The sequence below is a fragment of the Ambystoma mexicanum genome, chromosome 13 (genome assembly GCF_040938575.1).
Source record: "Ambystoma mexicanum isolate Mex_15411 chromosome 13, UKY_AmexF1_1, whole genome shotgun sequence".
In the NCBI taxonomy this organism is placed as follows: Eukaryota; Metazoa; Chordata; class Amphibia; order Caudata; family Ambystomatidae; genus Ambystoma; species Ambystoma mexicanum.
The window spans coordinates 386311242-386336367 of NC_090938.1; the positions used below are offsets into that span (position 1 = coordinate 386311242).

General features: G+C 44.7%; 1 protein-coding gene across 1 annotated transcript in view; it reads right to left on the reverse strand.

Moving 5' to 3' along the window:
* Window positions 1-1509: 1509 nt before the first annotated feature.
* The window catches only part of LOC138520373 (dehydrogenase/reductase SDR family member 4-like), a 38626-nt gene continuing 15009 nt past the window's right edge, over window positions 1510-25126 (reverse strand). The window contains exons 3-6 of the mRNA XM_069632781.1: window positions 9480-9550; window positions 2890-2941; window positions 2179-2313; window positions 1510-1551 (exon numbers count right to left, since the gene is read on the reverse strand). Coding sequence (XP_069488882.1) covers window positions 1510-1551; window positions 2179-2313; window positions 2890-2941; window positions 9480-9550 — 300 coding nt within the window. The remainder of the gene's footprint in view (window positions 1552-2178; window positions 2314-2889; window positions 2942-9479; window positions 9551-25126) is intronic.

Sequence of the window (25126 nt, forward strand, 5' to 3'; positions counted from 1 at the left end):
CGCATTATGAGCTCCCTGATTGGCTAGCTTCCCAGCCCAGGTGGTTAATGAGTGCACAAACTGCCATGTAGCGCCAGAACAGGAAGAATCTGTAATCAACAATTGATGTGCAGAAATGTTTAATTAGCAGACTACAGACAATCTTAATACTACTCATGTTACTTAGATAAATATATGCTCAAAGAGGTCTTCAGCAAATTGTCAAGCTACAAACCCTCTATTGAGCACCAATAAAAAAAATATATATTGGTCCTTATCACCAGGGACAAAGACCTCCAGATTAGTACAATTGTGAGATGAAAGAAATTGGTAAGGGCACGGGGAAATATAACTGTCTCAATTGCCTATCTATGCTGACAACCTCCACTAATAACAATCTGTAGGAAACGTCAGGTGGTCTAGCTGACATACCCAATCAAAGAGTTACTAATTTGATTGCAGTGTTATAAGTCAAGCCATGAACTCCAAGTTCACTACAAATGAAAGAAGTGGGTGTAAAAGACTGGATTTATCAATAATTCTAAAAACAAGTGTTTCTGGATGTTAAATGATTTAAAGTTTGATATGCCCTCAAGCTCCTCACCACAAAACGCCGATATGACAGCTTTAGATTGATAGATCTTCAGTTGGCTAATTTAGTTATGGAAGCTTCCTAGCTGGACAGTATCATGGGCCAGTGTGTTCCGAGAGTGTGCTCCATAGAATCTATGTGATCACTGTGCCAATGAAAATGTCGACGCCAATTGGGGGTTGGCGTAGTGATCAGATAGGTCCCTTTACCCGCGTCCCTGGCCCTCTTTCCCCTACCCAACCCCCCACCCCACTTAACATTACAATGGCACACTTCTGTGTGCGCCACCGACTCCCTGCTATCCCTGCGTCGTTGGTTCCTCCCACTTATGTGGGTCGGAGATGACGCTGCAGGGTGCTTTTTTTGGGTCTGTTTTTTAACTGTCTTGTCCCCCTTTTACCACAATGGTAACCGGGGGAGAACCCTGCAACCCCGACTACCGTTACTGCGCCCAATGAGAGCAGGGGACGCCCTTGAAGCCCCCACTCTGCTTGGGCGCAGTAATGGGAGATGGTAAATGAAATGCACCAAAATCGCCATAACTGCGTAGTTGCAGTTACGAGGTCGACATTTCGGTGCATTTCCTGTTCCATATGCTCGACGCATGTAACATGGCTCCACATTGAAGATCCCTATAGTCATAAAGTGTAACCACATGGCGTCTAGCCATGCCAACCGGGAATTTGTTCTTTAGGTGTTTGAGGGTCTTAATAATATTTGTTTTTCCCTCACTAGTCATTAACTCCTATTCATACAGAAAGATGCACCTACAGCTAATACTTGTGCAAATCTTCTTTTCATTGTGGCAATACAAAGAGCAGCATAAATGGTATTGAGCTGCCTTACAACCGAAAATAGTCTTAAGCACAAACTGAAAACCTCACTGTACTCCCAATTTGCAGATGACATGGCAGTTCATGTGTCACAACATGTCATGGTTAATCATCTTGTGCCATGATATCTCTGTAAAAGGACATAATCTGTAATGATATTTCATGTTATGCTGAGTCATGTCATGCTAGATCCTGACATCCCTAGGCCAGGAAAATGGGGAACCTGCCCTCTGCTGACAGCACCAGGCAAAAACATTGGATTGGTCATGGACGGCACCATCACTGTCAAACCTTAACTTAAAGTTGTAGGGAAGATCTACCAATAATAACCCGTCTATAGCTATTGAAAAGAAAGACTATCAAGTAACTCATGGCATCCAGTGACTCAACTCTCTGCGTATCGGGTCCATGTGCTACGGATGTGTCCCGAGTGGGAGACGCAAAGAGTGGAAGAGGTGTATTCGAACCCACAAGAGTTGTAGAAGGCTTATGAGTTATGAGAACCCGATCATTCGACTCCTTCAGAATGTCCACATATACCGATTGCCCAGAATGTGAAAGTAGTAACAAATTACTCAATCTACTACAATTAGCCCAACATCCAATCTCAATGTTGTGCTTGCCAGGGATCCCACCAAGGACTTCCATAAACTCATTCACATCTCCATGAGAGCTTTTCAAATGGACCAGAAACTTGCTAATCGTTTTTCAGGTGACAGCCCTACCGTGTGATTACATTCTACCACTCCACCACTCCTTCGCTCCATTACTTACCACACCACCAAATTTGGTCCGTATGATTCCGGGTGCAAAGCAGTTTACTCGGATGTTCATGGACCCCACCGCCTGGGCCATCACCTTAGTCAGGCCGAAGAGGGCAGTCTTACTGACACAGTAGGGACCAATGTCCTAAGAAAATGAGTAAGAGTGAAAGGTTCAGTGTAAAGAAAAAACAGGATGATGCATTGACAATAATTGAAAGAAAAATGAGTTGTGTAGAACAAAGTGCTGTGCAGTGGAATCTCATGAGCTTTTCTGAAGTGCTGTACTCAGCGAGGTTATGCTGGGGGTCGCCCAACTTTGGAAAGCTTATGCCCGGCACATGCTGATATAGGAGCCTCTCAATCTAATTTACTTAGTGGGATCATTGCGGAATGCCCCAGTAATCGTAGTAAATTCAATGGGATTTTGCTTGACAGTTTCACATATGGTCCTGGTGATGCTGGTCTACCCACAGACCCAAAGAGCTGGACCTTTTTATTTAGGTATCACCAGCCAACCAATGTTGCCATATATTTCTTTTATAGGGGGTGATAGGTTGTTGTCATGCTGTAGTCCATAACTGCTGCTATGTGTTTTAAAGGGATTATTTGAGGGCAAACAAAATGACAGCAATTAAGTACGTGTGTCCTTGACAGCCGAGAGACATGCCGCAGATGACCCTTAGCATACCAGCACTGAACTAGTTAACTGTACGTGACTCACCAGCACAGGGTTGTAGCCAGCTACGGATGATGTAAACACGATGGAGCCGCCCCTGTAACAATAGGAGGCCAACAACACTCATTAAGGCGCATAAAGAACATCAACACAACGTACACCAACTTCTCATTCCACTGCTCCCTTCCTTAAGCAAGTTGTGACTTCATAATTGCAGCCGCCATTGCAGCCTCATTTTGATGTGCGGGCGGCGGGCATGAAAAAAAACATAGAAAGAGGCCTTAATTTTCCACATCCAGCTCAGACTGTAAGCCTTTTCCATACAGGCGAGGAGCTTTGTCAGGAAACTCCAAACCACAATAACTAATCCCCCACACTAACGTGAGATGGGGGTTTAGATTCTATTAAAGACAAGGAGGCGATTATTATGCATTACAATCTTTACTCTGAAACCACAGCAGCAAAGAAAATACTTTTACAAACAAAAAAGTTTCCACAACAGAACTAGATAGAGTTCAATGTCAATGTATGGGGAACTCCCCAAACCATCATGGAGGACAGGTCATGCCCTGCAGGGGACCAATGAGCAGGGACCCTCCTCTACATATGTCCATTACTCTAACCCCAACCCCTCTTTCTGCAGCTGTCTTGCACCAGAAGTCCAATGAAACGGTTGAACTGCGTAGCGCGGAGAAAGGATCCATCGAAACTGGAGATCTCCACCTTCCCGCAGCCTGAATCTATGCCGAAGTTCTTCTGGAGAGGACTTAATCACGCACTCCACAACTTGTAACTGCGAGCCACACTCCTGATCAGAACCTCAACTCGTAGCTGTAAGAACAAGCAAGAAGGGTGGGTGGTTGGGAAGAACAACAAACCAAAGAATGTTCTTACTTGAACCACCTGTGTACATGCGTATCACAATTGACATATATCATATCATATACAGGGTGGGAGGGTGGGATAATAATCGCCTCCTTGTCTTTAATAGAATCTAAACCCCCATCTCACGTTAGTGTGGGGGATTAGTTATTCTATGACAAGACAGGAGGCTCATATTATGCAAGTTCAAAGCCCTTGCATCTCATTAGTACAATATGATCCATACAATAGACCCAATAATAAATAAAATAACTAATAGGAAAGGAAACATTTTAAAAGCCTTTATTAAATTAATCAGCTGACCGCAAGAGGATTGCCTAAGAATAGGCCGCCCGAAAAACTGTCTTATAAGGCAGTCAAATCCTGCAAGAAAACAAGAAAAGTGCCAATTCCAGCGTTCCTTACAGGGCACCAAAACCAACTGGTTAAAAGAGGGGAAAAAACATTGAACAAAGTTCTCCTATACTAATAGGTTAGGACAAAACTCATCTGAAATAAACACCTCCTTTGTCCAGTCAAACATTTAAAACACTTAAATTCGTACCATCTTTGGGAACCTGGATAGTGTACCGAAGAAAAAATAATAAGCACCTAACACTTCTAGAGATAAAGAAAAGTACCCCATAGGGGTGAAAGACTTGTAGGATCCATCCCATGCATTAAAGGAAGATATCACATTGGAAACAGGGCATGTCACATCACTACACTGGGGAACCAAGTGGGAAAGACAAATCTTCAAAAGGTAAAATGAGAGTAAAAAGACATTTTGTTAACTTGTAATAGGTCAACCCATCCTGAGCGGAGCTGAAAAGCAATAGACCTAACCCACAATTGTCTTCAGACATATGTGTATACTAAGGAGGGATGACTCCTGGAGCAGAATGGAAGAGAGGGGCCCACCTGGGAAGCTAAAGCTGTCAAAACGCCAACACGGAGACCTACCGACCTCCCGAACTCTTGAAGGAGGACCTAGCTACCATGACAAAAGGCAGATATTTACAAACCTGATCCTTAAGAGGCCAAACTTGGCAAGGAGAAAAAATGTATCTTACATCCAATCGCCACCATTATAGTGATATCTAAACCCCCTTGTAGATATACCCGGTGCTTGAACCTTGTTCTCCCTCCCTGGGTGAAGAAATCCCCATAGGATCAAAAACTAACCGAAGGAGGACACCTAAATGCCAAAGTCTTAGCCAGACTCTAAACAGTAAAGCCCTGAGCACTGATCAGTTAAACTGAAGTTGCCCACCAGAAGAAGTCTAACCTCTAAATCAGCCAATTTTGAAGATCCATGAAGCTCACAGCACCCTGAGCTGGCACCGTATTGCAAGAACAAACTCTTGTGAAAAAAGCAGGTGACTAGGAGAACCAAGTCACTAAGTAAACATACATATCCCAGCCCTTTGAGAATCGTACTGGCAGACACCTTCTGATAGTTAATGTAGAGATGCTGGAACGCATCGTGATAGAGGGTCTTAATAACTTGGATGGGAGATTAGGATCACTCCCAGACCCCTCTATCCCACCAAGGGATATTAAGCCTTCACAAATGAGGAGAACCCTCCACTCACTTATCCAAGGGAAAACCTTGCAACCTAGAAGAAGGCTATCCTGAGGACCATAAGGCCCCACTTTACATCCTTAAGAGAAATTAATACATTCTAACCCCTCTAACCAATCCCCTGACCGTGGACAGGCTCCGCTTAACTTATTGAAATACCAGGAATTTGCGCTAAGGAAAAGAACTGGCGAGAGGGAAATGCACAGTGCGAGTTTGCACAGGTCACGAGCCAGAACTCCTGTAAAAAGGAAACAGAAACCATCGGGAGCAACAAGAGGTGTATATCATGATGCAATCTCCCCCAGGGATGGCGAGAAGGGGAATGAGGGGGAAAAGACTCCTGTATAATTATTAATGCCCCGTAAATGTAGGGCTGTGAAAGAAAATCAGGGACACTGTCCCCACAAACCCTGAGGTCTGAGTTGCTGTATTCGTGTGAGGGTGACTGGCCACTAAGGGAATCAGGTGAAGGAAAAAATTAAACACATTGTCCATAGCAAAACAGTACATATATAGTACTACGAACCCACAGGTATACGAGTGGTGCTTATCACTACTATGAACGGTGTGGAGAGAGGTGTTCACTTATCGATCTCAGCAGGATAAAGACTTATTCAAACCTTTCCAAAAATTAGGAATCTGTATCAGTAGGGTCAGCACTAATATGAAAAACAGCACTCTATTCGCTGCACTGTAGAAATTTATATATATATAAATATATATATATATATACACACCGAAAGAGGTCAAGCAACGCTCTAGAGGGTACAGAAACCTGCTTAAACTCCTCGAGCAGAGGAGAAATTGCAACACACTGTTAGACGGTTAGCTGAACCATAGGCCAAGCTTTGGGAGGAAACATGGGCAGGTGCCATAAAGTTATTATTTGGCCATTCGGCTATCTAAAACCATCAAGTGTTTCCAAACACTTCCTCCAAGTAGAACATGGTTGCTCAAGTTGCCATGCAACAAACTGAACAGTTACCCTCGAGCTGACCCTGTCTCCACCAATAGTCCAATAGAATAATGAATGTCCATGGGACACATAGTAAGGGAAACACGTCCCCACTAAAGAGAGCCTCGAGCCCTGCAGACCTCAATAGAGGCAAATCGCATCATCTTTTCATCCTTATGTTGGGAGAAAAATACTGCAGCTTAACCAGCCCCGGTATTGGGTGGAGCAATTGATATCGGGGAAAGCAAACCTAAGGAAAGGACTGAGTTGTCCTGCAACTAACTAAGGTAAAGGGCGACAGAATTTTAACTAAAAGACGAAGGTTAACACCAGAGTGATGGCTAGAGAGGAAGGTAAGACCCCCCATTATGGGTCTGTGTACAACAACCTTTATACACTCTTTTCTTTAAAGTACTCAATAAATAATATAAAATATATAAAATATATATATAAGATATCCAAAGAAGAGGGGTTACGCCCTCACAGGGGTCCGGACCCCCGGCCTTTATAGAAGCTGATACCTACTGAGCTATGCAGGCTACAGACCTTTCTGAAGATGCCAATGTGTTCCAGTCATCACTTAAACATATTGTTTATCAAAGTACACTGAGTTAGTGCATCTCAACTGCTCACCCTAGCAGGGTGTGGCAACGAGCAGTACACGAGGGGGCACCTCGCAGTAAAACTCAGGCAAAACCTGAAACCGAGCAGGTTATGGTATGTTTACAGAAAAAACAATGACATCCGCCATATGCAGCACTTAAACAAAGTTGCCAACCTTAAGGGAGGAAAAACACTGAACAAGTGCACCTCCAACTGCTCGCCCGAGCAGGGGGTGATAACCAGCAGTACACGAGGAGTAACCTCGCATTAGAACTCAGGCAAAACCTGAACCCGAGCAGGATATGGCACATACCAGTTACTGTAATCATCAAAGTTGCCAACTTTAAGGGAGGAAACACTGAGAAGTGTACCGCAAACTGCTCACCCTAGCAGGGTGTGGAACCAGGCGTATACGAGGGGCCACCTCGCAGCAAAAAACACAGGCAAGACCCGCCCCCGAGCAGGTGACGGTACTTAACCTGGGAGAAAAAGACATCTGCCACCAGCCGCCCTTAAACAAAACTGCCAAGTTTAAGGGAGGAATACACTGAGCCAATGTACCTGAAACTGCTCACCCCACCAGGGTGTGGAAATCAGCAGCAGACGAGGGGTTAACCTCGCAATAGAACTCGGGCAGAACCTGAAACCGAAACAGGGTATGGCACCTACAGTGAAGGCAAATCACCCATGCTGTGAGCCGCTCTTAAATAAATAAACCAGCATAATGGCAGCGTATGAGGCTCTTCCGTAGGCGAACTGGTGTAAATATAAGCTGAAAATATCAAATTAAAACATGACATAAAATATCCACTTTTAAATATAAATATATATATATATATATATATATATATATATATATATATATATATATATATATATGGAAATATATATATAAACACACGTAACTACATATACATATAAATACACATCCATATGTGTACACTTGCAATGGCGGGCAGCGAACCCAGCTCCCTCAGTATGGTAAACCAGCAACCTTCCCATTGAGCTATGTCGCTTGTGTGCTGAAACAGAAGCCTTCATATATATATATATATATATATACTAAGGAATATAATAGAAATGCTCATTAACGAGCTACACCAACGAAATGAGGGCCTAGCGAACTGCCTCCCAGCCGGGTCCCAAGAACATACCTGACCTGTGTGCATTTGGTTTCAAACGCGAGCAGCGTATAAAAGAAAACCACACACACGCGACGCGTGTGAAGAGAAATGAAACTACACGGAGCTGTATTGCCACCGTGACAAACATATGGGCAATGCACACTGGACTTGCCATGTTATTATTACACACAAGTTAAACACCGAAGGTAGGATACGAACCTGTGTAACAGGCCATGTTATTACCCCAAGCTGGATCCTAGTGCAGTGAGCTATGCGAGAGAACCCACACTTCCCCTGAGGGGAAAGAATGTTAAAACACACGTGGGCAGGGCGCGCTGGCTCCGGAGACTGGAGGCAGCCGCGCTAAAATAAACAAACCTCCCCTGAAGGGAAAGAATCCCACGTGTCGCCGCCTGAGATTTATGAGGCAGGTGACTGTGATTACACTGAACACGGCGAAAACGCCGCTGACTGCACTCAGCCAATTACTCATAGTACAAGAAAATACAACACTCTTTCACTGGTACAGTGCAATAAATCACTTTCAATATACATAAATAACAGAAAATAACACTCTAAACTGCATAAATTCAACACGAAGTCAAGAACTAGGAGGAGTGACTTAGCTTGTGGATTTCAGCAGCAAAGAAAGAGGGGTTGGGGTTAGAGTAATGGACATATGTAGAGGAGGGTCCCTGCTCATTGGTCCCCTGCAGGGCATGACCTGTCCTCCATGATGGTTTGGGGAGTTCCCCATACATTGACATTGAACTCCATCTAGTTCTGTTGTGGAAACTTTTTTGTTTGTAAAAGTATTTTCTTTGCTGCTGTGGTTTCAGAGTAAAGATTGTAATGCATAATATGAGCCTCCTGTCTTGTCATAGAATTTCGATGCAGTCTGTTCCCACGCGTCTCTCTGACGTCTGCAGAGAGAGGACTCCCACTGACTGTTGCTTCTGTTTTGCGAATTCTAAAGCTGCGGTGCAGTCAGTCAGAACCCATTGTGATGATGGCCGCAATGTGTTTAATGGTGGCCACTATTACTGTGGCGCACATCTGGCACTGACGAGATTCATGCGGTTTATCTGCATGGAAAGGAAACGGGGACCAAGCGGGCACCTGGATTCCGGTCGCGTTGACCATCGCGAGAATCCAGTGGCGAACGCCCTTACCTCAGAGGCATGCATATGGGGTTGGGCTCTGTGCCTGATTCTGCAGGCGAAACTTAATGCTGCCTATAGTGTTTTCATGCTTCCCTTTTATCTCAAGGTAGTATTTGGCGTCAACAATGATAAGAAGCAGGTCAGGAAGAGTTGTCCTCCATCTGGCTCAGCCATTACTTCCATCTGGGAACCCTTGCATGCAATGTCAGATTCAAGTTAAGAATGAGGACGCCTTGCACCCCCACCTCTCATTAAATACTGTCTCAATCAAACCAATTGGGAGGTGTTGGAGAACATTCCGTAAAGAGATTCCGGATAACTCCAAGCCTTCGGCTGGCACTCACCCTCGCTTCTGAATGTGAGGGACTGTCAGTTTCGCCATCAGGAATGCCGACTTTACATTCAGGTCAAAAATCTGCAAAAGTACAAGACATTGAGGTATATTTGAAAGGAAACCATACACCAAATGAGTGGCCCCAACAGCTCCTTGGGAGGGAGAGAGAAATACCGCTCTCATAATGATCTCTATTGTCTGTGGCTTGAATTGCTGCATGAGGAAAACAACCTGTGTGCAGCGGGAGCAGAGCATTGCTGTCACAGTGGCTCATGATGGCTGCGATTAGGATTGCTCTGCTGGGAAATAGCCCAAAATGTCGCCCTCACAATTGTGACCGCCGAAATGCCAGACTTTTTTTTTTTAAACACCCCCTTTACACCACATACATATGGGGGAGGGTATGGGATATTATAGTAATATGGTGGGGCCGCGGGGGGTCTCCCTCCGCATATGTAAGTGGTGTAAAGGGGGTTTCATTTTTTCATTTTGTTTTTAAAGTCAGCATTTTCGGCCGTCGCAATTATGTGTGGTCGCAGTGATCACATCGATCCGCTCTGCTGCTGACCAGACTGGGCAGTGCTACAGAAATAACAACCTCTGCAGTAGGTAAAGCCAAGTAGTAATCTAACAGTTGACACTGTTACCCACTTGTCCCGCCTCCTGTCTCTGTTCCACCAGTACTAATCCAGCAGTTGACACTATTTCCCACTTGTCCCGCCTCCTGTCTCTGTTCCACCAGTACTAATCCAGCAGTTGACACTATTTCCCACTTGTCTCGCCTCCCGTCTCTTTTCCACCATGGCTTCCATCCTATCCCCTTGCGAGGGTTGCCTTTTACTGATCTGGTCCCACCATTTTCATTTTCAAGAACACCAGCACGTCCTCTGCTACTCTCCTAACAGTTGGGGTCCCTCAAGGTTCAGTCCTTGGTCCTTGCCTTTTTACTCTCTACACCTCATCCCTTGGCAAACTCACCTTCTCCTTTGGGTTCTCATATCATATCTTTTTCTTCTTCCCCTCTTTAACCACAGAGGTTTCTTCCCCTATCACCAACTGCCTCGTCGCCACCGTTGGACACTGGATGGCACTTCGCTAGATGATGCTCAAGTCATCCAGCATTGAGTAAATCCACCTGCCTGCCTGCCACTCCTCACTATTCTCCACTTCCTTTATCCTCACACCTTCATTGCATCTAACAGGCTACCTTTTAGAAAGCAACGCCACTCCACATAATTGTTTGGTGAATAGAGTTGGTCACTCTGGTAGGGCTATGACTAGGTAGTTAACAGAAGGTTACTAGACTTTCCTAACAAGGTCCGTGTACAATATTGAGAAATTCCTTTTAAAATGCAATGGATATTCACAATAATGTTTTGTCTGAGTTCATAAAAAATCAAAGTATTTTACTCTGCAATCGTTACAATTACATGGAACAGTTGCAATTGATAAAAATCCATGTACATCAATGAATTCATTCATTCAAATACAACTAAAACGTCAACTTAGAAAACCTGCGTGACATGGTCCGTCTCTGTACTGTTTCAAGTGCTGAAATTACAAAAATAAATATTTTGAATAATGTATGCTAATGAAATCTAATACATTTCAAAGGCAAGAACGATTTAATGATAATTAGACGACAACATGAGGCGAGGCTTTGCCAGGCTGTATACACACACCTATTATGACTGTAGCCAGTAAGCAACATGCTTGATCTTGTTCTATATGATCTGTACTCTGCACTTACTGCAAATAGCGCCAGGATGCCTGAGGGTTTTGTGCACTGATATAAATGTGAAAATAAATAAATAAATCATGTCCCTTAATGGAAGCTTACCTTCTGCTAGCATTGACAACAACATACATAGGTTGATGTGAGATCTTACGCGGTGAAAAGTCAACTGGAGAAGGAAAAGTGCAGTTATATCATACATAAAGTAGGGTATCTAAATACCTTATTTTAAAAGGTTTTAATGTAAATGGTTCTTCATGTAAATTGTCTTCATACTCGTATATCCTGTCCCCTTAACTCCATTCTGATAGGAGTCCGTCCCACACACCATAAACCCTTTACAGGTGAAGCGCACAAGGGCGTGCCTGCATGTTCCCACCCACACTGGCTCTTCCCACTTGCCTAGCCTGTCCATCCTTTTTACCACTCAGTGTGACATGAGGACATTTACAAGTGCAGCATATTATTCTGTCACACGTAGCATTGCTCACCATTTTTCCTCTAGATTCAGAATAATGCTGATTCCTCCTCCCCTCTCCTCCATACGGTCAGCGTGTGCCGGTGATAGCTAGATTTAGCTCCTGCATCAGGAGCTTCCGTGTGTCGACACACACACCCATTGTCTGAGGCATGTAGGCCTCAACATGCTCGTCCTGTTGAAACATTGGTCTCGCTTGCTCTTGGACGCAGGCTAAACCAATGGAAAGATCTGATTGCTGGCACTCAAACAAAATGACCCACAAGGAGTGCTCAGACTTGTCCAAGGAGCCCTTTCGCAAACTTCCCACGACTTGGCCTTCGAGCGGATCTAGGGTCCCACATCGCTGATCCGGGATCCCCAGGGAGCTTGTCCCCTGATGAGTTGGGATCTTGCGATTTACTCTTTACAGCCTTTCTCTGGAAATCACATTTTTGGATCTCAATATTAAAGCATTTCATGGTGTGTTGGTGACGGATTTGTACCGAAAGGGGACCCATACGAACACTACATTGCACAACAGTTCCTTTCATCCGCAAGCATTACCGAATAATATTCCGTATGGACAATACTTGAGAGTGAGACACAATTACTGTAATGTGGAACATTATTGCAAACAAGCAATGATTATTACCCAAATGTTGAGTAAAAGAGGCTATCCTAAGAGGTCACTAAGGCAATGGGCTAAACGAGCTCGGTTTTAGAACCGGGCCAATATATCGGTCCTAAACCACAGTCAGCAGGACCGGTTGGTATGTGCGACCACCTTTACTACTTACAGCAATGTCATCAGGAGATGGATCCTAAAAATTGGAATTTGTCACAACTCCAGGATGGAGGTCTTCCTACTCCTCTATTTGCCTTCAAGAGAGAAACGGAATGCAAACAAATTCTGATGAAGGTGACCAGAAAGAGAATTACAGCCCCTTTGACTAGCAATCAACTGTAGGGCATGGCCCAAGTTCAAGGCCATTGTCCCTGCTGGATGTAATGTGTGTAAATATACTGTTCGTATGAAGCACTTTTCGGTGAAATCCAGAACTTGGACTTTACAGACTCACACCACGTGTAACAGTACCATCGTGGTGTACCTTATGCAATGCCCTTGCAAGAAACTGTACGCGTGCAAGACAAGTAGACGGGGGGAAAGCTCGTCTTATGGAGCATCGTTCACATATCAGAACATAAACCTGCAGAGCACCATTTGCTGAACATTTCTTGTCTGTAGGACATAGCCCAGATGATATGGTATGGTGGGCAGTTGAAAATGGCATCAAACTACAATTCAGAAGCGGTTGAAGTAAGGTTGCCTAATCGCGAACAGTTTTGGATATACCATCTGGAAAGCTATATAGATGGATTGAATCTACAGGATGAGTGACATGAATTAGGCCTGTAGTATTTGTATTGCAGACACATCATGAGATATTCCCAAAAAATGTAAGTTGCTTCAAATAAATATGGGCTATGGGGTGGTAACATTTATATCATGCATTCTTCCCACATATTTTAGAATGAGGCAGTTTTGAGGCTCTTGGCACACTTCATCAATGTATACATGCTAATGTGAACCTCTCCACGACAGTAGGCGGCGTCAGGAGCTGCCGTCTTCATTTTCTTTTTTTGGGGGTGGGTGCCCTACTCCTGAAGGGGTTTTTGCCACAGCAATTTTCAAGTCTGTTTATTGCGGCAGCGCCCAGACATGGCATGGGTCCCGGACATTTGACATTGTTGACGTTCCTGCGGATTGACGTGGGCATGTACATGCAATGCTGTGAGGTCATCACCTAAGCGCGTTGTGCTTCCACTAAGTTAGGATTATCTGGGTGAGACAGGCGGTGGAGCACACACGCTTGTGTTGTATCCATTATAAATTAGTACAGAGGTAAGCATGCCGCTTAGGGTATTTCAACGGGTGCACATGATTGAAAGGAAAAATTGTGTTTTGAATACATTTGGATGGGGTAGCCTATTTGGTCGATATGGCATTCAAAATTATTGACACAAATTCAGTATCTGGATTAGAATGCTCTATGAGTAATGTGACACCAGAAATCACCTAGCGCACATTGATAGGGAGTGATGCCCTTTGTAGATATTTGAGACACAGGTTGTCAATAGGTTTTGATTTTGATTTTACAGTGCATGGAATTAGGAATGCAAGCCCAGCATTTGGACATACAATGTCTGTTGAGTGATGGGCCAACGTTATTGAAAACCAGTCCCTCTATCCATTGGGTGGATTGATCATACTTGCGTGATCTCAAGGATTCATATCAACACAAAGATTCCAAGGTAACAGGGCATGTTTCCAGGGACACTATGTTTGAGTGAATGTTTGTAGATGAATTTACATTCAGCATGAGGGACATTGTTATGACTTCCAGGTCATGTATATCACTTGGAGACGATATTTGTAAATTATTTAATTCACTGTGTGACTATACCTCGGGATTCATGAGCAGAGGTATGTGAACTCCCCCCCACCCCCCACTTGAGCTATTCTGAGACATGGAGTGTTTTTATGGATTATTTACATTGATATGTGTTTTGTTGTTGTTTGCTACGTAGGTTTAATCCCAACTGTCTTCGTCCAGATGAGGACTGCTGACAACTGTGATTTCTTCACTCAAAAGTCGAAACTGGCACGTGAAGGCATTGTGAAGAAGGAATTGGGAATTAAAAAGAACAATTTTGACCTCTGCTAGTAGATCAGTATATGTCTTGAGACTAGTGTGTGTCTTGACAAGACTATCATGTGTCTTGATGCAATTAGGCCGTACTCATGACATGACATGAGTTAGTCTAAATAATTCTCTGTCCAGATTTGTGGATTTTAAGCGTTATTCACATAATCTCTCCTTGAGGCTGGTCTAGCACCAGCAGTTTATATGTGTGATGATATTTATAATTGGTGTAAGGTGTTTGTTAGTGTGTTCTGAAGAATGAATGTAAGTGTGAGTCAGGTGAGATGATGTATACATGCACATTTGAGTATGTTTAATAATTAATAGATTTTTTCATGAGATATTGTAAATATGTGTATTTTTTATGTGGTTTTTGATGCATAATTGTCTAAAAAATTATGTATTTATTCATTTTGTTGACTCTGGTGCTCTTGGATTGGCTCATCGTGGGGAGGCGGGGGTTAGATTGATGGTCCACCAGTTAGACATACCAAACTGAGGTGTTTCCATTGGTCCTCATGTGCCACCACTTTTGTTGCGAATTGTTCCTGATAAGTTGGCTGCAAGATCTATCTCCAGAAGACCTGAATCTCCAGTGGCCTTTCTGTCAACAGTCCCCTCGCAGGGCCCTCCTCCCCTGTTCAGGCTGGAAATCTAGCGACTGGCAAAAGTTAAAGAATGTGTGGTAAGGCTCTCGTAACCAGGACTAATGTCTGGCAGAGGGACTTCCCTGGAGCCCCCTTGTTTTTTTTCATAATTTAAGTAGCTTTTGGGTTCACCCCAAGTTACTAGGGGAATCCAGGCGTGGACCCCTTGCTCACTATTCTTAGAGAGGCACAGCTCTACCCTACTGATGAGGTCCAACCAGACCAAAACATGTGTCTGGGGTTGCTGTTGATACTCTTGTTCAGAGGAGAAATGCCTAGCATTTCGGTGCTGGACTGCCCAGGGAAGGACAAAGACTGATATGTTTGGGATATTTCTTCTGAAAGATAGTTAACTAAAGACTCTGGGTAAGTCTCTCGTAACCATGACTAATGTCTGGCAGAGGGACTTTACAGAACCCCCTTTGTTTTGTGGACCTCAAGGATGCATATATTCACGTCCTTCTATGGAAACCTCACCAGAAAGTCCTCCGCTTTTCCATTCGTGGGCACTTCTGCTAACAGAGAGCTCTCACAATTTCCCTCAATGTGGCCCTAAGAGATTTTACCAAGCCAATGAATGCAGTAGCCAGTTCCCTTCATTCCAGAGGGGTACATGTATATCCTTACCTGGATGATTGGCTGGTAAGGGCTCCAATTTGCCATGCGATCCACCTGTTGTGGATGCTTCAGCCGCAGATCAACCTTGGATTTTCCATCAATTTCGAGAAATTCACTCTGATTCTTACTCGGGGACTCACATTTCTGAGTTTCATATGGGGTTCTCAAGCTGTGAAGATCTTTCCAGCCCAGTAGAGACTTTCAGACATATCACGCGCTATGGAGAATTTTCAGAGCGAACAGACAACCTGAGCACAATAGATTTCCAGGGGTCTCTGGGCCTTATGGCCAGTGTGTATGCTGTATTTCCACTAGCACACCTGAAAATTAGATGCATAGAACCTCACCTAGCATATCGTATACACATTGCTGCATCCTTATCCCAGGACCTGGTGTGGTGGGGCAAGCATCTCAACCTGACTCAGGGAGTACTTTCCAGGAGCTGCCTCATGAGGAATCCCAGGACCTGGTGTGGTGGGGCAAGCATCTCAACCTGACTCAGGGAGTACTTTCCAGGAGCTGCCTCATGAGGAATGCATAGCCATGGATTCCTCCTCTTCTGTTGGGGAGATACCCTGAGTGATCTCAAGATGCATGGACTGTTGTCCCCCCCAACAGAAGCTCCTTCACATACATTTTCTGAAGTTGCATGCCATCTTCAAAGCCCAAAAGGCATTTCTGACAGTTCTCATGGAGAAGCCAATCCGCATTCAGATGGACCGTTCTAAGCCTATGTTCTATCTGAAGAAACTGGGGGAAACAGGTCCCCCGCCTCTTTGTCAATTTATAATGTCGATCTTGATGTGGGCTTTTGACCAAGGTATGTTCCTAAAAACTATTAATCTTCCAGGATTTCTCAACACAGAAGCTGATCTCTTGAGCAGCTTGAATTAACCAAGCCATGAATGAGAGTTCAAGCATTCAGTTCTCAAGATCAAGTTCCTACTCCAATGTCACCCACAGGTGGATTTATTTGTGACCCAAAACCACTGCATGTGCCCTCTCTTTGCATCTCAGGGTAGCATCTGTCAGAATTTGTTGGACGAAGTGCTGATGATTACTTGTGACTCCATGTTCCTCTACACATTCCCCCCAGTCCATCTACTTCCCAGGGCCCTGCGAAGTTCACCAGCTCTGGAAATATGACACTCATCATGATAGCCCAACTGTGGCAAGCTTGATTCTGGTTCTTCAACCTCATGAAAGCCTGCAAGAGGGCCAAGTTCCCCTCCCAGTTCACCGCAACCTTCATCAATAAAAGCAAAGTTCTCCATCCCTATCCTCCATTGCTGAATTTAGCAGCGTGGCTCCTGAGCAGCACAACTTAGGACAACTGGACTTATCTGCTGATAACATGAATGTTATTCAGGTGGCTAGAAAAGCCCAATATAGGGGCAAATGGACCAGATTCTTTCACTGGTCTCGGGGCAACTGCATCAACCTCTGGCTTGCTCACTCAATGCCATACTAAGGCTCATGTTCATGAGACCTGTAACGTGAATGGAAGGTGTAAAAGCGTAAGGCTTTAACACCTTCCATTCATGCCACAGATCATTTTCAAGCTTTTTTATGGCAGAGAGGAGGGGCGGAACGCAACTTACGTTTACGCCGCTTCCTTCCTGTTTGCCATACAAATGCTCCAGAATCTACCCTGGTGTGGATTTTCATGCAGGCACACATGCTGGAGATCCCTATGGGGTTTGCCTGCTTTATGCACCAGCACATGGTCCCTGCCATGCTCATGTACAATTACAATTAAACTCTCCGCGACATGATTGCATGTCGGGCAGTGTTTAATTCTATTTGAGAACACTGATTACTATGCATAGTAAGCAGTGTTCACAATTGAAATTAAACCCTCCCCGACATGCCAGCATGTCGGGAAGATTTGATTGTAATTTTGAGCACTGCTCGCCATTAGAGCAAGGCAAGCAAAGCTCACAATGAAAAGTAAATGTTGCCTGGCTTGACATTATGGTATACCAGGTAGTGTTTACTCACTTTCCAATGCGCAGTGCAAATGTGAAGGGCAAAAGGCGGCGTACAAGCTTGTATGCTGCATTTTGCCCTATACATTTGTACCCTAAAGTGCAAATGATGAAAATTTAGCAGGGGGGAAGTCATTTACGTTGCAGTGCAAATGTAAGGGCGCCCGCTGTCAAATGACTAATTTATAGAAAATGAGCTCCACTATCTTTTGGATCCCATTTAGCATCCTCACACATGTTAGTGAAATCCTGCTGCTCCTACTGAGTTGCTATAACAGGGTTGTCCAACTCTATGCCTGGAGGGCTGCAAACATGCTGGAATTTTAGGATACCCTCATTAATGTTCATGAGATACATTTGCATACAATGATTCTACACATGTGCACATTTATTCCCATGAGTATTAATGAGGGATATCCTGAAAACCTGTCTGGTTTATAGCCCTCGAGACCTGGAGTTGGACAAGCCTGGTCTATAAGGTTCCTACCGCAACACACAAGATGCCTCCATTTCCTCCTCCAACCCACTTGCTCATTGACATTTATACGTTCCGATGAGGCTGTTCCTGCCTGTTAAAAGGCCTCGCTCCATTTAGGACCTTAAAATGTCTTAGCAACTCTGGCCAGTAAACCCTTTGAGCCATTGGCTTCTATGGAATTAAAGTTTCTTTCCTGGAAAATTTCCCTTTTGGTGGCCCTTACATCTGCTCGCAGAGTTAGCGAGACACAGTCGTTTTCTGCTTCCGAGCCATATACTATCTTTCAAAAGGGCAAAGTGGATTATCGAACACAACTGCCCTTCCTCCCTAAAATGGTTTCTTCTTTTCATATTAAGGAGGAGGTGGGTCTTAACACCTTTTTTTGCTAACCCGTAATCCCCTGCGGACACCCACAAGGGAGAGATCACCCATTTAGAGAGAGAATTTGGATGATGGGGGCACAAGAGCAGGAGCCAGTCTGGGATGGAAACCCCAGAAGGATACCATCAGAGAAGTACAGTCCCGGGTGCAGTCTTCTATGCACTGACCGATCAGACACGCCCACCCATTCGAAGATCACCATGGAAAATGCTTACTAGTTTCACAGTGCCTACAACTGCTGGGTCCCCCCGAATGAGAAGATCATGGTTGAGAAGGGTAGACCTACTGGTGACCAGCTTTTGGTATTTCACCCCAGCCCAGACAAAAATGGATGACGCCATCCTACCAGTTATTCACTGAGGTCAACCCTGCCAAGCACCACAGTAGCATCCGGGCCTTGCTGATCAACCTCTCCCACACCCCTATCCAGTTTCAGAGGGGGGAAATAATTAGCTAGTTTTAGTGGGATGCCTCGTATTTCACCAAGAAAGAACAAGAGAATGACTCCACCTCTGAAGATGGTTGGGGCCCATTATAGGAATCGAGCTCCCTCTCTGAGGGTTCAACACCTTCCTGGCAAGAGGACCTACATGTTTTAACAGAGGGCTTGGGCAGGGCATGCCCCTAGGTGGAGTCCAGGACGTAGCAACGATGGCGGTCTGCTGCAGTGACATGAGGTAGCCAGAGGACCATCGCTGGCCTCAGTGAGCCCTATATCCATGGAGGGAAATCAGAAATGAGCCTGAGATATGAGAATGAGAGGGCTCACCCCTCTTTCCCCCTGATACATCGATAATGCTCTGCATGGAGCAAATAACCTAATCTCCACAGGAAGGGGAGCACCAGGCCATGGCCAAGAAGAAAGGAGCGGCCTGGGGCTGCACCCACTGAATCTTGGGACCAAGTGACTGATGGTCAACTTGATGGGGTCGGAGATGGGATGGAAGGGGAAAACCTGGGGGCAAGATCCAGAAGGAGGCCACAAACTTGCAGTTAGAAGATCCATCTGAGACCTGAAAGAACCTGATAATATCCTGGAAAGACCACTCCAGAAGAGCCACAGAAATAGCGTCTAGATTATTCTCTGTTGCTCAGAGGCGGAAGAAGGGCCTCCGGGAGGAAATGGAACAACCAACACATTCTTCTTAACACAATGGCCCAAAGAAGAGGACTTGAACCCCCGTACAGAGAAAAGTGAATGCAAATCAGAGAAAATGTTGTGTCTGGTCTGTGGGGAAAGGGGGGTCCCTTGAAGATCTATACCCACTTCAATGTGTGAAATATAAAATAAAGTATCATTAACCAAAACGCTATCCATGATAACTTCACCGTATTTAACTGTATGACATATTAATAAACAAGCGATATATTGTCTAAGTAGAGGGTACTTAATTCCACTATTTTATAAGCACATTACGTGTAGATAATTGTTGAACAAAATATATTATTCATACAACAAATTGAACAAAGAGACCAAACACCATATAGATAACAACCCATTAGAAAGCACTTGTAATCAATTCTAATTATTACGTCACAAAAGGGATGGAAAAAGAAAAAAAGAATACAACAACAAAACAATACATTTTGTAAAGCTTCTAGGGTGAGAAATAGCCCACAAATTCATTTAAAAATTTAATAACCAATTCAATCAAGACTATTTAATATATAATTAAACCAATAAACCAGTACATTATACTATAATTAGCTATCAGTAATGCCCTTATGAGATAGTGGAGTTTCGTAATTTCTCATTAGACCATGTCTGGTTTGTTTATTAATGTCATTCAGGTATATATTGTGAAATTATCATGGATTGTTATTTGTTAGTGAGGATTTATTTTTTTAGAAGTGCTCATGTAAATGTCAGATTATAAGTGACCCTGAACATGGCACCAGCACATGGACGGAACACATGTGTTGTCTTCATGTCTGCGATTTTATTCATGTTGACATTTTTGATGCCTGATCATGACTTTGGCGGTAACGCCGGTGGTATAACCGCCGGCGGTATTAGCCCTACCGCCGAACTCCCCGGCGCTAATAGCGCCGGATCACGAGTTTGGCGGTAATGTAATTCCCAATTCCCCATTGAGTCCATTCGGGAATGCCCCATTCCCCATTGGGCTCAATGGGGAAAATTCGCGCTCTTACCGCTGGCGGATTTCCCGCCGGCGGTAATAGCGTGAATTTTCGGCTGATTTCACCCCAACTCAGAGCTGGGGCGAAATCCCCCGAAGTCCTGATTTGGCGGAGCCTTAAATCAGGTGGTAATAGCGCTACCGCCAGATTTAAGGGTTAGCGCCAAAGTCGTGATCAGGCCCAATGTTGGATTTATTTTGACTTCTGTTGATACACATTTTGAATTTATTGAACTAAATTGTTGTTTGCTATAAAGAACACATCTTCCGTTTGGTATTAGTTCCCATTGTAAATAACTGTATTGCTTTGCATATTTCTCATATGTTTGATACACTGTTATGTTTTATTAATGTTCACTACACTCGATGGTTGTTTCCTTCTTGCTCAGCCCATGCTGGCCCCCCTGCTCTTAGGCATAGTGGTGATGTCTCATTCTTCCACCCTCCTCTGCCCATTCTCCCTATGCTTGCGTGATGGGTGCTGAACTATCCTTCTCTCGCCGGCCTACGTCGCTCCACCCCCCCTCTGTAATGGTCCGTCTTCTCCTGCTTTCTCCTCATGGTGTCTCTCTTCTGTGCTACAAGTCTCTTCAAAGTCACCATAATTTACCTCAAGCTCACTCCTCTGCTTCTCATTCTGCTCCATATCCGCTTCTCCCACTTTTCTCTCCCAATCAATGGCTCTCTCCTCTGTCTCCCAGATGGTATCTCCTCCCTCCCTCTTATAGAATCTCGCTCCATTCTTGACAGTCAGATATCTCTTAACCACTTTAACCCCACAATATCCTCGCCCATTTTCTGTCAGACACACCAGAGTCTTCTCCTCCAGATGGCAGACCTCTCTTCAAGGTGCAACCCCTTTATCTCTGTTCCTAAATATTTCCCATCTCTGTTACCAACTGGCCAGTACCTCTTCCTCTTTTCTACTCCCACTGCTAACCTCCTTTAACACAAGCTCCCCCTTTTTTCTGTACCACCATTCTGCCTCTTTACCTCGCACCATTACTTCCTACTTCCAGACCTCGCAGGATCTGTTGCTCTCTTCCTGGTAGCTCTCTCAAGGCTTGATAAGGAATGGCTGCCTTTTAAGGGTCAATCTTTCCTCGCCATTGGTGATTCCTTTTGCTATAGGTTTCACCTGTGGGGTAGGTGGTGGGACAACCTGTGATTGGGAGCCATGTACATGTAGTCACCTGAACATGAAGAGGCTGCGCCTAAGGTTATGTGAGGGCCTTCTGCCATTTGAAATTCTCTTCCTGTATTAGCAGAGTCAGGAAGTGTGCCTGTGTGTGTGTGTGTGTGCGCTGCACATGCGATGCTTTTGGGCCTGTAAGTATATATGAGCGGGTATATTGGGCCTCATTCTGACCTTGCCGGTGTCCTGGTGGCAAATCCGCCAGGATACCAGCAAATTCTCGTGCCATTTCCGGCACTCAGTGGATTACGAGTGCCGGAGTGATGGTGTAAATCCCCATTTATAGAGTCCTATCGGACTCCATGGGGGGATTTGCCGTCATTGCCGGCAATACCAGTGCCGATAATAATGGCGTTTTGTGCTGGTAATGTGCCTGCCTTACCTCCAGCTTTTAGCTGGAGGTAACACAGGTGCCCCACCGGCAAACCTGTAGTCGGCCCGTCCGGCAAAGTGCCAGTATACGTTAATACCAGCACTTTAATACCGGATCAGCAAACTTATAATGAAGTCCATTCTGTACTATTTAATGTTCTCCCATGTTGTTTTTAAACATCCCCCGGTCCTAAACTCAGATGTAGAAGCTTCAAACTGGACTGCAGACCCAGATCCTAGATCCAGATGGTTCCGCGAATCCCGCAGGAAGTAAAACAAGACATTCTTAGCACTGCAAACTCACAGGGGCCTGAGGTCCTCCCAGGGGGCCGGCCTCTAGAGCCCTGAATGTGAGGGTCCGATGACAAAAGGGATGAAGCATCGTCACAGTGCATATTTACATAATTTCCCTATTCAAGATCAGAAAACCACGACTTTTATTAAAACTGGCACGATATTGTAAATATTCACCATATGTTTGTTGCTTCCGATAAATTAGCTGCTTGACAGTATCTGTTGTTTCCTTTATGTTTACTGTACTGCTAGCCTGTATTGTTTTTTCCTAAATGTTTGCTGTGTGATTCTGTCTTTTTGACATCTCACTCCTTCCCGCAGAGTTTGGAGATGGCCCAAATGGCCTCATGGCAAGGAGTCAAAAAACAAGACGATTTATGGTGCAGGGCCTTTGCCTCAAGGAGCTTAGCTCTAGGGACACGGAATGCAATACGTTCTCTTGTTCGCTACTCACGTGCATTTTGGGGGACATAGGAGGCGGTGTGCTTCCATCTGCAGCCAGAAATGAAGGACCTATTTAAACACCTAATCCAAGATGGCAAGGGCACCTCCAGAATTATTTTGAAGGTGAGTTTAGACTCCTACTGTGATGACTGGTCCATGGCCTCAGGTGCTGTGTTGTAACATCATACTTGGATGCGCACAGGGAACTTAAAGCAGGATACGCAATCCATATTATTGATGGAACTAATCTTTTTAAAACAAATGCTGATGAGAGCTTGCAAACATTCAAGGGCCTCAGCCAGGCTGCAAGACCCATAGCCCTCTCTGCCATATTGACTCCTTTTTCCTCAGGGAGGGGAAGACTCAAACAATATTATTTTGCTACCAAGTGCCCATTACAGCAATACCCACAAGATAATCAAGCAAGTTCTAATTTATACCCTCAAAGGGGCGGGGGAACAACTTAAGTTAAATCTGCCACTTTGATGGTGTCTAGACCAGTGGCCCCCAAAAAATGTGTTCCCCTCTTTTCCACTACACGATTCTTCTCTGGGGGGCAGGGTTCAATTTCACGAGAGGGCATGGCAGGAGATAAATTTGGACAGTTGGGCCCTACAGAGTTTAGACAGAGGAGACAGTCTGCCCATCTTCTCTTTGCCCCCCACTACCTCCCCATGTTGCCTTCAACTCCTCCGCAACTGCTCCTATTGCAAGAAATATCTCATCTGCTTCTGAAGGAAGCAGTGGAGCTTGTTCCAACAGAGGAAATAGGGAGAGACTGGTATTCCCATGACTTTCTAATTCCAAAGAAGGTTGGTGGTCTCTGACTCATTCTAGACCTGAGACTCCTCAACAAGCTTCTCGGAAACAATTCACGATGGTCACCATAGCACAGATTCTCCAGTCTCTGAAATTGCATGACTGGTTCATGTCTTTAAATCTGTTGGATGCATACTTTCATCTCCCTATCAATCCCAAACATTGGAAATAGCTTTTTTTGGTGGTGGAAAGCACTGACTACCAGTTCAGAGTGCTCCCATTCTGCCCCAACTTGGCCCTGGGTGTAGTCACAAAGGTGATGGTGGTGGTGGTGGTGATAGATTCTCTGCACAGGTGAAGAGTGCATGTACTTCCCAACCTTTATAATTGATTCGTACTGGGCCAGACTGGAAGAGACAGTCCTCCAGAATGTACGGACAAAATATTCTATCCTCTACCTGTAGGGTCTCTTCATCAACCTCATTCTGACACGCTCCAAGCTCTTGCAGTATATAGGGAGAGTCCTGATACAGAGCGAGTCATAGATTTTCTACCGCAGAGAGAGTAACCAGGCCATGAGAGCACACTTCCAACAAATGGAATTTGGTTTCTTGTGGATGCTAGGGTTTATATAATCCTAATCCTGTATCCTGATAGTCCTGAAGCAAAACTGCGTATGAGGTTGCTAGAGTGGTCCGTGAGAAGTCAACGTCCCCAGTTCAGGTGGAACTTCAGAGACATTATCCGGGCCCCCCACAGGTTTCCCAGAACCTGCTTTCTTGGGCATCTATGACCAACCTTTTTTGAGGTGCCTCATTCCGGCAACCATGGCCGGTACCCTGGTCATGTATATAACTCTGATGGGCTGCGTAGTTCATCTGTGGGATCTTTCAGTGAGTAGTCTGTGGGAAGACAGAGAGAAGTCCTTCCATAGCAACTTGCTTTAACTCAGGACAGTTTGTCTGTCATTGCGATCTTTCTTACCATCATTCAGAGATGTGACTGTTGTGACAAGGCTGGTATCCAATGGGGGGGAGGTAGGCCTTACCCAAAAACAACCCAGAGCCAGTCATGGCCTTGAGGGAAAGGGTAGGTGACAGGACTAATCCTCACCACTTTTCCATGTGCCCACATGTATGCTTGCAGACCCTTAACTCCCACTTTACCTCCAAGTTCAGAAAAATTCCAGTGTTTTTGTATATTTTCAGAATCCACAAGTCCAGTGTGTAGAGCCAATAGTGAAGGACAAACAAGACAGTTACCAATGTCCGGAAACAAAGCAGAGAAAATGAGACCCGGATAAGCAACAGAAAGGACACTCCCAGAAGAGAGATCACAGCCCTGCCGATACTCTGCCATGGTGGTACACAGTTTGAGCAGAGAGAGAGAGACACCCACTGCAGCCACCGTAGCCACAGCACAGAGACATTCCCATGGGCA